Source organism: Amblyraja radiata, chromosome 13, assembly GCF_010909765.2.
Source record: "Amblyraja radiata isolate CabotCenter1 chromosome 13, sAmbRad1.1.pri, whole genome shotgun sequence".
Classification (NCBI taxonomy): domain Eukaryota; kingdom Metazoa; phylum Chordata; class Chondrichthyes; order Rajiformes; family Rajidae; genus Amblyraja; species Amblyraja radiata.
Window position 1 is genome coordinate 28,063,076 of NC_045968.1, and position 18,447 is coordinate 28,081,522.

The 18,447-nt window shown below is 42.6% G+C and overlaps 1 protein-coding gene across 2 annotated transcripts in view; it reads left to right on the forward strand.

Annotated features, from left to right (window-relative positions):
- The window catches only part of LOC116979760 (glypican-5-like), a 463,239-nt gene that overhangs the window by 318,643 nt on the left and 126,149 nt on the right, over nt 1–18,447 (forward strand). For both annotated transcript variants that reach the window (XM_033031524.1, XM_033031523.1), the window contains one exon: nt 7,340–7,493. In XM_033031524.1, coding sequence (XP_032887415.1) covers nt 7,340–7,493 — 154 coding nt within the window. The remainder of the gene's footprint in view (nt 1–7,339; nt 7,494–18,447) is intronic.

The window sequence follows — 18,447 nt, forward strand, 5'->3', positions numbered from 1 at the left end:
CCTCAGCCATCAGGCTATTAAACCTGGCTCGGACAAAACTCTGATTATTAGCAACCACTTTCTGTTATTTGCACTACCAGTTTATTTATTCATGTGTGTATATATTTATATCATGGTATATGGACACATTTATCTGTTTTGTAGTAAATGCCTACTATTTTCTGTGTGCTTAAGCAAAGCAAGAATTTCATTGTCCTATACAGGGACACATGACAATAAACTCACTTGAACTTGAACACTTGAACTTGACTCAATGGGCTAAGGACCTGTTACCTATCGATACCAACTGTATCAGTTCTGATCCCTGTTTGATGCTGGTTTATCTACTCTTAGCTATAAATTATATCAATTATCAATTAAATTAAAATTCAATTGGCTCCAGTATCTTTGAATTGTTCTGGGACAGATGAACCCATGGTTTCCTCCCTCAATCATCTGCTAGTGCTCTGCTGTGTGGTTCAATAGTTCCTTTATTACAATGTATACCAAGGTACAATGAGATTCTTTTCTTGCATACAGATCAGTAAGATTATTGCCATACATAAGTACAATTTCCGGTTAAGCACATAATGCAAAGAAACAGACCACTGAATCTGTATGCAATAGTCAACAGGTTTTAGCACCATTTCACAGTCCCACCTACAGCTGGCCATAAAGGCCTGTTGCAGCCATTGCCTCCATCCAGTCATCCTGCGAACTGTTGTCCTTGTGCATCATAGTCCAGGTGGCATATGCAGGTAGAAACGTGTTAGCACAGCCTCAGAGGAGTGTTTTGCTGGAATCTCAGGGAAAGGCTGGGAACCAATTACACTTAAAGACTTGAAGTTGAATATGCATTTGCACATACACATAACAATCTGTGGATTGCGCGGGGGAAGTGAAGCTTGATCAGAACCTGTGCTTGTGGGCAACAAAGATACTCTTATGAGATGCTACAGAAATACCCTCAGCTGAATGTCTCAGAGCAAAACACAAAGTAGCTAGACACCACAGTGATACTCATCGCACTAACAATAGGAGAGCAGGAGTGGTTTCGAAGGAGTTCATTACTCCACCTTATAATATTGTGAACATGATGTTTGAGTTAAGGGCCTGTCCCACTGAGGCGACTTTTTAGGCGAGTGCGGGAGACTCTGCGCTCGCCTCATGATCGCCACATGGCCGCCACATGTTCGCTAGTGGTCTCTGGTGAATCTCCTTCATGATCGCGAGAAGTTCCCGCATTCTGGGAACTAGTTGCGGCCTCAGTATGGTCGCCGCACATTTTTCAACGTTGAAAACTTTTCTGCGACCAAAAATTGGTCGCCATGGAGAAAATCGATAATCCTGTAGTCGTAGATGCAGTTGTAGTGGGGTCGCCATGTAGTTATGGGTAGTCGAGTTAGTCGTACGTAGTTTTAGTTAATCGCCTTTGCTGACCGGGCATTTTCATTAGCTCAGTGGGGGAAAAAAACGTAAACACGAGTTTTCAGAACTAAGGATAACTGACCGGTAATGTTAAATGTCCGCCAAACTTCAGTGTACCGCAGTGTATCTCTGGCTTATTAAAAGTTGTCTGACTTCTTAAAAGTGTCTCCACTCCTTCACCCCCCTACTCCCCCCCCCCTCTTCCCCCCTTCTCACCCCTTCTCCCCTCCCCCCCCTCTATTAAAGGACTTACCGTACACTGTGCTAGCCTTCTTAACCTTCCTGTTCATCGCGGTGTGTGTCTGTATCACCTTGACTTTGCACCGTGTGAATTTCAGACAGCGCTCCCCCGCTTTCTTTGGTCCCCGCCTTTGCAATATGTTTGTGTGTGTGTGTTCCACTCTGACAGTCGCCTTCCAGTTCCAGGTTTTTCAGGCAAGTGCCGCGAACTTGACAGTCGGCGGCAGTCCGCTTTAAAATCGCCTAAGTGGGACAGGCCCTTTAAGTGCGTGCATGTGTTCTGAGTTGCTTTGGTGCTGTGCATTGTGCCAGGAGATCAGTGACTCCAGCCTGATTATTATCACAGCTGGGTTTGTGTTATGATCCAGAATGCGTGCAGAGCACCATGGAGGCTGTCCCCACCCCTCACGCACAGCTTGGCCTGGCTTCTGAAGTTCTCTGATTGCATGAATTGGACCCTGCCCAAGACTACTTCCTGGCTGTTGCTCAAATGACAGTAAATTCATATTCACCCTCAACCACATTTATTAGGCAGTTTAGAATAGAATGCTACTGTTTAGATTTATCTGAAGCCCTACAGCCATCTGTAGGATGAAAGCAGCTGTGTACACTGTCTGTGTGTGGCCTGGCTTCACCACAAGGACTCTTCAACCAATTGAGATTTCTCAGCTTTTGATAAATGTTTATTTGGACCTTGCTTCATGTTCATTTCTAATTAGCTGTACTTCTGTACATGTCGTCGCTTCTAAGTTGAATGATTGGAACAAGGTTTAGAGCTGTTGTGATCTTGCTCCATCAAGATCGGAACTGTATCTCCAAAGTCTTACTGCAGGTTGTGAACAGTGCATGATGGAAATCCTTTAGACCATCTCATTGACTGATCCATGAAAGCACAGCTCCTTGGGGAAGTTTTATATTTCATGTGTCTGCTTGGCTCTTGACAACTCAACTAGGAGATAGGGGTGAGGCAAAAGCTTACTATGTCAAACTTGAAGCATTTGGCAATTTGGATGGCAATGTCTTGTGTGAGGAAAAAAGGCAGTAAAATACATTGCACAACATATTTACCTCATCTGCATGCTTTTAGTTGCATAAATATTTAGTGATTCTGTTGAGAAGATAAATTGGAGAGGGAATCTTGTATCACAATGCCAAGGTCCAATTTTAATGTTGCCCATCTATTTAATATATCATTTATAGATGCCCAAACATCACCATCCATCATATTCCCCTACCCCTTGTTCTACTGGCCCTACTAATCACCTGGTGCTATAGATAACAGGAGCACCTACCCAACCTCTTCCTCAGCACCTCAAATGAGGTATGACTCAATACCTGTGAGCTCTGTGTATGAGTGCCCTGTGGACGATAAGCTCAAACCTTGTAGAAAGCATCGAGAATTGTGCATTTTGCTCGCCTACCATCCAAACTCTTTGCTTGGCAGCAATTAGCAATGGAACTCCAGGTGAGCTGACTGCAGAAGACATCAGTAGTTCAACGTAAACTCAACGCAAAAGCTATTTGTTAACTGGGGACTATAAATTGCCTCTAGAGTAGGGAGTGGATGCGAAAGTGGGATAGCACAGAGCTAGTGTGAGATAAATGGTCAGTGTGGACTCAGTCGCCGAGTATCTTTCAATTAATTGAATCAATCGCAACAATCTGGAAGCATAAAGTCTGACATTACCAAGGCATGGACCGAATGAGAATAAATAGAATCAGTGTAGGAAGGTAGAATGGGCTAGTATGGATATAATGAGCTGAAGAGCCTGCTACTATACTGTATACTGCGATTGTAGGTCAGGTGGCATCAGTAGGGAGGAGTTTGTGTTTCACGAACCAAGTGAACTTACATTCCATCCCATTAAAAATTTATACTGTGTCAAATTTTATCTCTGCAGTTACACCCTAACCTGTTGTGCATTTCTTGGTCTTTCTATTTAAGATTTGGGGATTGTGCCTGGCATCTGGCTCGGTGTTTTGACTTTACTGCTCAGGCCATCCAGCCCTTCGCCTCTTGAGTCCTAAATCAGTTAGCTTTTTTTTTTTACATTTCATCTTTTGCCAGCAGAGGGTGTTATGGCCAAGTGATAACCCTGACTCTGCAACTGGTGTTACGTTGAATGGTGATGGTTCAGACCACCAACTGATACAGTGGTGACTAATGAGAGCAGGACACATTGAGAATGGCAATGTGATGGAGAACATCACTAAGAGGCAGAGACTGACACAGAGCTCGAGAAAGTGAGCTGGGGAGGAGGGAGCAAGGCATGGAGAGCGTAAAAAGCTGTGTACAAAGGGGAGGGTCATGGTGAGAGTGGGGATTGTGGCACTTGGAGTTGACTCCAAGAGTGTTCAGTTAGCACTAGAAAAAGGCAGAGGTGGCTCTTGGAGGAGAAATGTTATAGCAGGAGGGAGAGTGGCAGAAAGAGAGGGAAAGGTGACTTTTGTATTTATACTAATCAAAAGAAAGTAGGGAACAGTAATGAGGAAGGGTACATAACATTAACCTACTACATTAACCTGGCACACTCAGGATTGTGGTGGTACCGGACTGGCAGATATTCAGAGTACAAGATGTCATTTCTTTTCATTCACCACCCACCTTTACTTCATTTGTTTTCATATGTTACACAGTAGTTTTCAATTTTCCAGTGAGCCCAGTGTCTTTCCAGGAAGCATGGGAAGCAGAACCCTTGTGTTTAAAGAAGTCGCGGGAACCAGGACTCCGTCTGGTCTTGTTAATTTGTGAATTAGTGCCCTGTGACCCAGATGCCCAAACATCGGTATTAGCAGTTTTTCACTGTTTCAACTATGAATATAAATAATTACCGTCAGCAGATGTGCTTAGATAAGGTCCAGAATTACACAGGCAACAGGTTACTTTAAGTGCATTAAATGCTATCGCCCATTTTGTTCAATGAGAAGTTAGCATGGGCATGATCAAAATGATCCGTGAAGATGCATTTTCAATCGTTTTAATTAAAGTTGAGGTGAAAGGCAGATTCAGGTACAGAAATAAATCCCTACCATTCCTTGAACTGGGGCATTTACACCCAATCAGATCAAAGGACCAGGCCTTGGTCAGCTTGTTCTAAAGCAATTCTTCCAAAGCAAATGTCCACTGTTAGCTGCACTCAATTCCCTTAACTCATGAGTGAGTGTGCAGGGGAGGGTGCATGACCTTGATTAGTACAGGTGTCAGAGGTTATGGGGAGAAGGCAGGAGAATTGGGTTAAGAGGGAGAGATAGATCAGCCATGATTGAATTCCAGAGTAGATTTGATGGGCCGAATGGCCTAATTCTGTTCCTATCACTTACAGTATGATCTTATCCCAAAAAAGTGAAAGCTTTCTACAACACTCTTCAAAGATATCTTTAGACGACCTTTAGATGGAGACAAAGTGAGAGTGTTTGAAGACAGCCCTGACATTGAGATCTGAGGCACCACATTCATCCTGATCTATGTCTTCCAACATATACTTGTTGGTCTTTGCCCTTCAACCAACTTCTGATCTATTTCAATATTTACCCTGGATCCTTCATGTTTACTTTTACCCGCGGCCTTTCAAACAACTTGTGGTAACATTTAATCTCAAACTATATAACTTTATAATTCGATCTTTAATTGATGCCTTGACCTTCCACTTGCCCCAGCAGTAACCTTTGCATCATTAAATGGATTTTCTCCCTTCCAGGTTTATAAAAAGTATTTTCATCAAGACTTAGAGCGATAGTTGCTACTCCTAATCAACCGCCTGGACTTGGTCCACTTCTCTATTCAAATGTTCTGTTTATTTACTTCTCTTCCTCCTCTGTAAACTTCTTCAGAACATCTGCAACATTAAATTGACGCGAAAACACAAGCTCGAGAAGCAAAATACTGCAATTTGGAATTCTGGAAATAAAAACTACATACAGTAGGATGCTGAAATAAGTCAGGTGACATCTGTGAAGAAGGTTTCATGTTGACAATATGTCATATAAAATATTGCTTCTGCAAATTTCACATTCGAGCAGATTGTAAGCTACAGACTAGGTTGGCTCATTTATAGATTCAAGATCAAGGAATCCTCGGAGTGAGTTATAGCCGGAATGTAACTGAAGAGTTGAAATCATTTGTGTACAGCGTTATGGAGATTGGGAAATGAGTTATAGCATGGACCATGTGATTCATGTAATTTATATGCGGAATAATCAATGTCTGATAGTGTGTTTCAATTTTGGATAGTTAACCAATGTAAATTGATTGGTGCGAGTTAGTTGAAATGATGTAATTAGCAGAAGAATTAAGTTTTACTGATTAATTAGCTTTGTGTAAAGCTATCTCAGTTAATCTTCGTCAAAGATCCGTGCAGGTTCTGTTGCTTTTGGAATGAACAAGAAAGATCAAAGGTCTGAAGAAGGGTTTCGGCCCAAAATGTTGCCTATTTCCTTCGCTCCATAGATGCTGCTGCACCCGCTGAGTTTCTCCAGCATTTTTGTGTACCTTCGATTGTCCAACATCTGCAGTTCCTTCTTAAACACTTTTGCTTTCTATTCTCTTGTTTGTGCCCAACCTTTGCTCTGGGTTTAAAATATATAAATAATATTAACAGGGTGAGAAGGGGGTTGTTATTACCTAAAATTGGACAATTCAATGTCCATGCTATTGGAGGATGATGTGTTGCATGCCTATTACCAAGCCAACTTTGGATCCTCTTTTCCTACACTCCTTGCATCCATGGGCTTTAATCTTTTGGACCAGTTATACACATGGGAGGCTGTCAACAACCTTACTGAGTTCTATATACACTACACTAACAGCACTGTTCTTATCAAAACATGTTGTTACCTCATTGAAAAATACATTTAAATTAGTCAGACAAGATCTTCCCCTTACAAAGGGGAATCTTGAAGAAGATGGTCTTCCCCTTACAAAGCAATGCTGACTATCTTTGATAAATCCCTTACTTTCCAAATGTAATTAGATCCTGTCCCTCGGAATCTTTTCTAATATTTCCTTACCACTGCCTGTAATTAATAAAGGTACTTCATATATTTAGTTTATTTATTAGACCTCTTCAAATGGCGCAGTGATTTAACACTTGTTTATCCATGAAACAAAAACAACGTGGAATTAAAATGAACCCTTCAGCGCTGTAACCTATTCTAAGCAGCTTCAAAGGAGAATTGAATCACACTGAGGATGTAGATTTTAGTAGAAATGGTGAAACATTTGGTAATTAAGGGACATCTTAAAGTAGGAAATTCAGAGAAAGGGAGAACTTGAATTTCAGATCTACTTATGACATTTGAAGAGCATGGAGGACACGCAAGGAGCCAGTATTAGGAGTCAGAATTCACTGCCTGGTTGAGGCTACAGCCTCAGGGAAGGTGAGTCGTGGAGTTTGACTTTCAGGATCAGAATTTTTTTAAACCATAGGATGCTTGCCAGTGTAACTCAGTGAACACATGGGGCTTGGTGTGATTTATTATGCAGGCAGTAGAGATTTGGTTAAACTCGTGTTTTCAGACAGTGGAAGGCAGGGGTTGATTTAACAATGTCTAGAAAATATCTGATTTCAGTACTTTGCAGCAATCAGTGAGAGTGAGCTGTGCCTGCTCCGACAGGGACCTGAGAACATGTTTGAACTGCGTTGCATTGGATGACTCTCCCTCACCTATAACTGTGCCTTCTGCTTCACCTCAGATGCATCAGAGCAAAGCAACCAAGGCCGCACAGTGGTCCTTGAGTGAACTCGGCAGTGGTGAGGGTGAGGATGCGGAGTCAAGCGGAGAGTGCGACGATGAAGATGGGTGTACAGGATCTGGAAGTGGAGCGCCAGGCCGGCAGAAGAATACAAGTGAGTAGATGGTTCCGTATGACACGCAGTGAGCAGTAAGGCTCACCTTTCAAGTTAATTGGATACACAGAAAACGATTGTATGTCAAGCATGCAGTTGTTGAGTGCAATATTATAATGGAAACTCTCTCATATTTCACACAGATTCAATAACAGCAGTGTGACCTCTGACCTACCCTGGGGTTTGGGAATTGTAAATGATATTTCATATCTGTACATTGGTCAGCGAACATTTCCAGTTCTTTTTGAAGTATCTGAAGCTGTAAGCAGAATATGTTGAGGGCAGATCTGAGAGATGTTTGGCACTTCAAAGCTATTCTTAGCTCACAATGTTTTATACTGTATGTGCATCCTGTCCTACACTGACTCTTTGGGAATCTATTCAACACAGAATGTGTTACTATGTTTGCCGCTTGTCGATTGTCATTGTGATTCAGTTTGGAGCAGAGGCAACATATTTTGATTTGAAGATAGGCACCCTCTGTCGTTAGGTGCTCTCATTCCAATTTGAGATTGTGGCTTGTGACCTATAAGGCAAGAGTTAGGTTGATGTACACGGGCCTGAGTTCAAGTGCAACTGCACAAGCTCAGACTCAACAATAGCAATAAACTCCCTGGAACACTGGCCATTTCCATAAACCGTTGAAGACTCCAGACCAAACCTAAAGATTTCCCGGGGATACCAACAAAGATCTACCAGTATAAAATTTGAATTTTTCAATTGAATTGTCCGTCGCAGCTAATCAAGAGACAGAGTTCTGGAATCAACTTTCAGACACATCGCTGAAAGATTCCCAGTCGTAGGTCCACCTCTGAAAAATTCCCAGACTTAGTCACGTCACTGGGAGGATCCCAGATCATATAACCATATAACCATATAACAATTACAGCACGGAAACAGGCCAACTCGACCCTTCTAGTCCGTGCCGAACACGTATTCTCCCCTAGTCCCATATACCTGCGCTCAGACCATAACCCTCCATTCCTTTCCCGTCCATATAACTATCCAATTTATTTTTAAATGATAAAAATGAACCTGCCTCCACCACCTTCACTGGAAGCTCATTCCACACAGCCACCACTCTCTGAGTAAAGAAGTTCCCCCTCATGTTACCCCTAAACTTCTGTCCCTTAATTCTCAAGTCATGTCCCCTTGTTTGAATCTTCCCTACTCTCAGTGGGAAAAGCTTATCCACGTCAACTCTGTCTATCCCTCTCATCATTTTAAAGACCTCTATCAAGTCCCCCCTTAACCTTCTGCGCTCCAAAGAATAAAGCCCAAACTTGTTCAACCTTTCTCTGTAACTTAGTTGCTGAAACCCAGGCAACATTCTAGTAAATCTCCTCTGTACTCTCTCTATTTTGTTGACATCCTTCCTATAATTAGGCGACCAAAATTGTACACCATACTCCAGAATTGGCCTCACCAATGCCTTGTACAATTTTAACATTACATCCCAACTTCTATACTCAATGCTCTGATTTATAAAGGCCAGCACACCAAAAGCTTTCTTTACCACCCTATCTACATGAGATCCTGGTCCATCGATGGGAGATTCCCAGATTCTGGCAGGTGTTGTGAACAAGAATGCCACGGTGAGGAGGACGGTGAGTGAGGGCAATGAATGGGAGACATTGGAGATATTAGAATGTTATTATTGAGGCATTGGCCCAGCACAACCAACCTGCATCAGTGAGCGTCACGGTAATATGCAAAATGGGATGTTGTTATATATGGTAGGAGAAACAGTTTTCAATGAGAACAAGTGGTTCAACAGGTGGTTGCAAAATATGAGGAATCATATAGATGCTCAAATCTGGAAGTAATGCCGGTGTGGGTTTCTGCAGCTGCACAGCTGAGGCAGGGGAGTTATCAGGGAAATAGTCAATGTGGAATATCAAAGCAAGGTATTCTTTTCTTTGTGCCTTAAGCTTACCCAGTGATGGGCATTTAAGCCTGAAGTCCCACCACCAAACATCTACTTTGCTACAACTACCATGGTTCTTGAACCAATTTGCACAACCCTAATCCTACTTCAGCAACAGAACACTACAGACCACCTCTTGCACTGCCACGTACTCTGTTCCTTATTGCCTCTTGCACAAATGTCTTGATTTTGCAGTCTCTTTTTTGCTCTGTAATTTTTGTACATTTTTTTTATTTTTGCATGTTATCTGAGTCTATGTGCCTGATGCTACTGCAATGAAGATTTTCATTGTGCCTGTCCCCCACCGTACATGTGCACATGACAATAAACCTGACTTGGCCATTACAGGCCCTGCCCTTTCATTAGAGGCTGTGCCCTTTCATTATTTATGAATGATCCAGAGATAAAGTTGCAGCATTTGGCTCAGTTGATCTAAATGTTAAAATAGTGGGCCTCAGTTGGTATGTGAAAATATTACTGACAACAAGACCACTGCCATTTAAAATTCTCAAGTGTAATTCAATAGTCTATTCGCAAGGGGATCAGATACGGCACAAAGTAACCTGAGGGAGGCTGACCTGGGAATATAGTACAATTGATCTTTCTTCCAGGATTTATTCTTTGGGCTTCTACTGTAACAGTAATTAATCTAGGCTGTGGCGGTCCCCAGGCTGAGTGCCAAATGAGTTTACACCCTGGACGGGTTGTTTTCCATTAATGAAGAACACAGGCTGCAGCTTCAAATTGCACGATAGTTTCAAACCAAAAAAAAAACATTTTGAGGGAACCCAATCTGAGTTCCTTTGAGTGAACCCTTTTATAGAAACGTTTAAAGTTTAAAGTACCAAAACAACATTCCATGCATCCTTTTGAATCAGACATTTTTAGAGATTTTAAGGATTGTGGAGTAGCGGATACCATCATTCAGACATGGCTGAAATCTAGCAGGTAACCTTTGTATCGCAAAAGTGCGATATCAAAAATTATCAAAATGCAATTACCTTGTCCAACGGAACAGAGTCCAGCCAGCCACTCTTGATATTCAGTTGCATTACTCTGGTCAGGTCTCCTAACATCATTACCAATATCAGTGTTTACTTTTTTATTGTGGTTCAGTTAAGATGTTAACTAGGATTTCAGAAATGGTCTTCTTCCAGCAACTGAATTGAGAAGCCAATTTTCAATCCCAAGTCAAGTAGTCACACACAGATTCAAGTAGCATTGCCATTAAATGCTAACCAAAATGTACCTGCCGCGGGAGAACATGACCTCTTGATCCCAAGATTGTGAGCTAGTTATAACATTAATTAATTGCCTTGGGTGACTATTGTCAACAGTGGAAGTTCTCCTTTAAGGGTATCTTTCTGTTTGCTCCCACCATGTACTTCCCAAAACTGATTATTTGATTCCAATGCCCTCAGGATCACCCAAACACTACCTCACTCGATCGTAATGTCTGACTCCATATCTGTCTGATCCCAGTGACCAATCCCATGTTCAACAGATACCAACCTTCAATCACTCAACGCCAATTCTCCTTCTATGCCCAATATGCTCTGTCCCTCACCAAACCTCTATTATTTCTGATCTTCCCTCGACACTCCCCAATCCATCTCTATATCATTTGATGTTTTCCAACCTCCTGATGCTTTCTAGCTTCCTGATCCTCTTTACACATCAATTTTTGGCATTGTGTCAATGCTTTCTAGTTTTCTGAGACCCCCCTGAACACCAGTCCTCTCTCGGCATGCCATACTCTCCATACCCTCCCAGCGGCCCAATCCTCTCGAAACCTTCATCCCCAGTCATCTCCCCCCGTAATTCTGAACTCCTCCAATTCTCTTAACCCTAATCTTCTCCACCTCCACTTCTCTCCACTCCCGATCCCCTCCACTCCCAACTCCTTACACAATCTCTGGTCCCTTCCCTACACAGGTCCATTGTCTTTCTACACTGTTTGATGCTTCATATGATCACTGATTCTCTCTACCACATATCTCTCTCTCTAATTCATGATCCCATCTAATCTCCAATCACTCTCCATCAACAAACCTCCATTGCATCCAATCTTTAACCCCACATCCTATTTCCTACTCCCACCTTTGATACTGCCTAATCACTGTAATTCTTAATCACCATCTAATCCTTTCCACATTTCCAATCCTCCTTAAGGCCCCCAATCCTCTCCATCTTGGATGTCTTCACCCTAATCCTCACTGCATGGATCCTCACTGACCTTCTCACCTTGATATTTTCCAACCCAATCTTCTCCAACTGTCCAGTGCTCTATACTCCCTGGTCCTGTATATTCCCTGATCCTTTCTAACCCCAACCTTTCAGCCTCTCTACTGCTAACTTTCCTGACTACTAGCCTTCCTTAACTCTCTAACAATCCGATCCTTTTTACAGCCTGAACCTCCCTGCCTACCCGATGCTCCTCATACCCCACAACTTCTCATCCACCCTCACTCCTATCTTCTCTGTTGTTGACCTTCTCTCCAACCGATCCGACTGCAACTCTCCGATCCTCACTACCTCACCTCAATATCTAATCTTCTGTATCTCTCCACATCAACTTATTTTACCACGCTCTCCTCTCTACCCCACCATCCACTCCTAAAACCTTCCTTCCTACTCTCCTCAATAAAGCAGCTGTGAGGTGCCAACAGTGAAGCAGAACCAAAGTCACTCCAAAGAGATTGACTGCAGAATCTATGCTGCCGCTCTACTGCAGGGAGGACGTATTCTATGGTTGGTGGCACCACACTCCAGATGAGTTAAACTGGGGCGAGATCCTGAGATATATGGCTGGTGGATCCAAAATCTCCGTGGCACTACTTTGAAGAAAATCATGGATTTTCCTGGTGAACATCAATATCTATTGCGTAAGTCAGGCAGCATCTATGGAAAGAGAAACATTTAATGTTTCAGGTCAAGTTGAAACATTGATTCTGTTTCTCTTTCCACAGATGCCACCCAATTGCTGAGTGTTTCTAGTGTTTTTTCTTTTTATTTCAGATTTTCAGTATCTGCAGTTTTTTCTTTAATATTTTTCTGTTTTAATGTATTACAGCAAACTTGGCTAAATAGGAGATCTGGTCACTATCCCATGTTTTGGGAGTTTTCCATACAAGGAACAGGCAACGTCGTTTATTTCATTATAAAAGTGACCACACTTCAAAAGCAGTTATTACCATTGTGCTTTTTGGTGACTCAAGACATGGAAATAATCTTTTAATTACTAATTCCTTCTTAATGTGCAGGAAAAATTAAATAAAAGGTCTAACTTGTTAAAAATATGAAGGAAAAAATATAAAAATAACTTTATCACACTCAAGCTGCTTATTATGATAAGTATTATGATAAGGTTCTTTGTGAAATTCAATAATGGCGAGGTTTAATAAGCAATTAAATTCCTTTCAGTTCCTTGGCAGACATGTATAATTAAATCTGTGGAGAAACATAATGGGTAATTAATTGTTCCATAATCCCTCGGATCACTTACTTTTACCACTAAATTGTAACTCAGAAGTTTGTGGGCTGTTTCTCTGCATGCTTGCTGAGCAAGGAATTGTTCTGTATCCTGCAGCAGCATTCCTGAACAGACTCAAACACAAACTGGCCTGGAGCTACAGGATGCAGGTAGCCCTGTCCCTAGGGCCTTCCCCCTTACAGATCAGATGTCCTTGGTTCAGTCATTGATCTCCTGTGAACTGGTTGATCTCAGCCAGGGGCAAGTGTTTGAGGTGTTGCAAGAAGCCTCCTGAACTTTGAGACTGGGAAAGAGGGAAAACTTTCTCCTGGCTAGCCTGGAATATACCCAAGATCTGATCTGCCCTAGTTTATGGAACTTAGAAGCTCACTTTGGAGTTCCAGTTAAGTCTTTGGCCTTGGGTACTCCTTACCTTCTTCCTCAAAACCCCTTGAGCATTCCCTGCCATTCAACATCAACATAGGATACAACTCTTCTTCTGTACCAGTTCCCAATGGTTCTTAATTGCATAATCATTAAAGATGTATCTACTTCCTCTTTAATTTGTCCCAAGAATCCAGTCTCCACAACTGGAATTCCATAAATTAATCTCTCTGCCAGAAGTTCTAAAGTACATCAGTTTTAAATGTCCAGTCCATAATTTTATAACTGGGTCCAATCGTTGGAGATTCTCCCATGACGGGAAATATCTCAACATCCACCCTGGCAGGCCCTCTAAGGATCTTAAATATTTCAATAAAATTGATCCTCATTTGTCTAAACTCCACAGAATATCGATCTAATTTCGTTAACTATTTTTTCATAGGACAATCAACTCATTCCTAGCATTAACCCACCAAATCTCTTTTGGATTATCTCCAGTGCTAGTATATCCTCTTTGTAACGGGACCAATAAAGTGCAGTACTCTAGCTGTGGCATCACCATTATCAAGTAAAATTGTAACAAAACCTTGTTGCTACTTACCTTCTATTCCATGCAATAAATGCCAGTATTGTTTTTGCTTCCTAATCTGCTGCCACACTCCCTGCAAACTGTTTGGGATTTGTTGCTATTCCATAAGGTTCAACCCATTGCCACTTTGGTTATTGTGGTTTGACTTCCAGGCTTTTTTAAATTTACAGTCAGGAAATAGGCATCACAGGCTAAGCCAACATTTGTTACCCATATCTTGAGAAAATGATGAAGAGTTTCTTATACCACTCTGGTTCCTGGAAATGTTTTATAACACTTTACTCTCGAGCTCTTTGTGCCCTCTGAGTCACAGTGACTATTCACTTCCTGCAAACTTTGTTCCCAGTAGCTGGGCTATTTGGTGATTTAAACCATGTTGCATAGCGCCTCAATCAATGGTTCGCAAGCAACCTAGTTGCTACTGATGAACCTTGACCTTGATGACATCACCCACAGAGAACCGCAACTGCATGAGGATTAAATGTCAGAGGTTATCAGGTTTCATGAACTCTCAGCAATTCAGGGAGACAATGTTCTATACTTCTCCAGCACACTGGATATCTCCAGGAGTTTGGCACAAAGGAGTTGGCGCGGAGCTATACCTAAATCTGCAGGCCCTATCGATCTTCCGCTCAAACAGCAGGTAGCAGCAGATGGCCAGCTCATGGGACCATTTATTAATTCACAAATTTCCAAGATGTGAGTGCCACTGCCAAGGGGAACATTCATTACCATTCCTAGTTGCCCTTGTGAATGCAGTGGTAAGCTATCTCCCTGACTGCTGCAGTCTTTCTGATGAAGGTGCTCCCATTCTGCCTCAGGTGACGAATTGGTATTGGTATTGGTTTATTATTGTCACGTGTACCAAGATACAAGGAAAAGCTTCGTTTTGCATGCTATCCAGGAAAATCGTACCATACGTGAGTACACCAGGGAGTGCAAAAATGAAATGAAACAGAACACAGAATATAGTTTGCAGCTAAAAAAACACCAAAGTGTTGTAGTAACTCAGCAGATAGCAGGTCAGGGAGCATCAGTTAATATGGAAGAAATTTGTAACCCTTCAGACCTCAGTTTGAAGAGGGGTCCAGACCCAAAACGTCACCAAATCATGATCTCTAGAAATGTTGCTTGACCCGCTGAGTTATCTAACATTTTTCTTTTGTAAACAAGCATCTGCAATTCCTTGCTTATCCATAGTGTTATAGTTAGAGAAAGTGCAGACCAAAAATTGTAAGGGACATTGTGAGATAGTTTGCAAGAACAGGAATTCAGCGCTAGCATATAGAAGGTCTGTTAATGAGTCTGAAAGAGCTGAGAAGAAGGTGTTCTTGAATTTAGTTTAGTTTAGTTTCAAAGTTTCAAGATCAAGTCAGTTTCTTGTCACATGTGCCAGTTAAGGTACAGTCAAATTTGAGTTACCATACAGCCATACTAAGTGAAAAGCTATAAGGCACACATCCACATAAAAGTTAACATAAACATCCACCACAGTGGATTCCACATTCCTCACAGTGATGGAAGGCAATAAAGTTCATTCTTCTTCCTCTTGTTCTCCCGCGGTCACAGCAGTCAAACCATCCGCAGTCGGGGCGATCAAAGCCCCCGCAGCCGATGATTGAAGCCCCCGTCGGGGTGATCGAAGCTCCTGTGTTGGAGCGGTTGAAACTCTCTCCATGGCATGGAGCTCCTGAGTAGGCCTCTTCTTACCAGAGACCAGGGGCTTCACAATGTTAAAGTCCACAGGTCCCGTGGTTGGAGCTTCGATCCCAGGCAAAGGGATCGCAAGCTCTGCGATGTTAAAGTCCCGCAGACCCCTGCGGCTTGGAGCGCCCGTCGGTCTCCAGGAAAGGCCGCCAACTCCACGACGTTAGGCCGCAGTGCAGACGGAGATACGATACGGAAAAAAATTGCATCTCCGTCAAGGTAAGAGATTGAAAAAAAATTCCCCCAACCTTCCCCCCTACCCTCCCGAAAACAAACCAAGCAACACTAAAACATATTTTTGACACATACTAAAGATAACAAAAAGAAGAAAGGACAGACAGACTGTTGGTGAGGCAGCCACTGCTGGTGGCGCCACCCAGTGATTAGAGATACAGCGCGGAAACAGGCCCTTTGGCCCACTGAGTCCGCGCCGACCAGTGATCCTTGCACACTTACAAGCTACCTTACATTCACGAGGGCCAATTTACAAGTTTTACCAAAGCCAATTCTCCTACAAACCTGCACGTCTTTGGAATGGGAGGAAATCGGAGAAAATCCACGCAGGTCATGGGGAGAAGGTACAAACTCCGTGCAGACAACACCCCTGATCAGGATTGAACCCAGGTCTCCGGCCCTAGGAGGCAGTGGCTTTACCCACTGTGCCACCGTGCCTCTCTTAAACGGGTTTCGGGCTGAATCTGAAGAAGGGTCTCGACACAAAACGTCACCCATTCCTTCTCTCCAGAGATGCTGCCTATCCCGCATTTACTCAAGTTACTGAGATGCTGCCTATCCCGCATTTCCCGAGTTACTGAAGCATTTTGTGTCTATCTTTCATTTAGTTTATTGTCACGTGTACCGAGGTACAGTGAAAAGCTTTATTGTTGCGCGCTAACCAGTCAGCGGAAAGACTATACATGATTACATTTGCATTGTCCAGAGTGTACAGATACATACACAATACATGGGAATAACATTTAGTGCAAGATAAGATCCGATCAAAGATATTTCAAGGGCTTCCAATCAGATAGATGGGAAGTCAGGACAACTCTCTTGTTAGGAAGAGGACGGTTCATTTGCCTGATAACAGCCGGGAAGAAACTGTCCCTGAATCTGAAGGTGTGCGTTTTCACACTTCTGTACCTCTTTTTCGAAGATGGACACAAAAACCTGGAGTGACTCAGCGGGACAGGCAGCATCTCTGGAGAGAAGGAATGGGTGATGCCTCGGGTCGAGACCCCTCCCCAGCTGAAGAGGCTTCTGAAGAAGGGTTTCGAAACGTCACCCATTCCCTCTCTCTAGAGTTGCTGCCTGTCCCGTTGAGTCACTAGTTTTTTGTGTCGATCTTTGGTGGCGTGTTCCAGGATTTAGACCCTGTCATGAAAAAATGGTGGTATATTTCCCGAGTCAATATAGTGTGCAGGCCGGAGGGGAACCTATAGGTGTTCAAAAGGGAACTGCAGATGCTGGAATATCGAAGGTACACAAAATTGCTGGAGGAGCTCAGCGGGTGCAGCAGCATCTATGGAGCGAAGGAAATAGGCGACGTTTCGGGCCGAAACCCTTCTTCAGACTCAATAGGTGATAGTGTTCCTCAGCACCTGCTTTCCTGTTCCTGTCAATGGCAGAGGTTATGAACTGTGTGGTGCAGTCAAGTTTATGTGTTATACAAGTGCTGTCAGAATGCACTCAGGTATGTTGGTGGGTGTGCCATAAAATGGTGGGATGGATGGAAGCCTGGGACAAAGATACCTGGAGAAGCGACATTGTTATTAGTGATCTCAACGGGATGAGAAAAGAAAATCCCACCCCTGTTACATTTGTGCCTAGACTTGCTAACAGGGTGTATTTCAAGACAATTACAAACAAATCATCATCTTTTGCTTTACGCAAACTTAGCTCAGTTAGAAGTTTAAGAAACTTGGAATTTAATAGGAACCCGAGGGGCAACTATTTCACACAAAGTGCAGTGGGAATGTGAAATGATTTGCCAGAAGAAGTAGTTGAGGCAGGTACTATAACAACATTTAAAATACGTTTGGACAGGTATGTGAATAGGGAAGGTTTAGAGGAATATGGGGCAAACTTGGCAGGTGGGACTAGTGTAGATGGAGCATCTTTGTTGGTATGGGCAAGCCATAATTTTAACTGCAGTCAGTAAAGTTGATTTTTGCTCCAGTATTTCCAGTTGTTCAGCACTAGGTGGGAACGCCAGGCTGGATTTTGCGCTTGTCTCTCAAGAGTGGAGTTTGAAGAAATAACTTGCATCTTCAAGGAGGGAAGACTGGCGGTTGTAGTGCTACATTTGTATGTTGATGAACATTTACCTTTGTATGTATGTAATGTGAGAGAATAAATCTATCCAACTAATTTTAGACTTAAAAATAGGTCTTCCACATTATAACTCTTCCACCTTAGGAACTGGCAAGGTGAGGATGACCTGCAATTTTTTAAATAAATAATTTCCTCTGCTTTGTAGTTGTTAGAGGCATATTGACACAATTGTCTCAAAGAGGGAGCAAAGCTTAAACTAATTTTCATGCTTTAAATAATAATCTTTGCCATGGTGTAGAACATTCTATCGATCAAACGCTTACACCACACTTTGTGGGACAAATAGGAAATAGTTACAGTGAACATGGAACTTAGAACAGTACAGCATAGGAATAGATAGACACAAAATGCTGGAGTAACTCAGCAGAACAGGCAGCTTCTCTGGATAGAAGGAATGGGGGACGTTCAAGGTGAGATTCATGCTGTTAAGTGTCTTGTCATTAACTGCACACTTTCCCCTTACATTCGGCCTCCCAAAGGCCAACACTTCACACTTGACTAGACTAACTCCATCTGAAATTTCATGAGGTTGAGCCCTGAG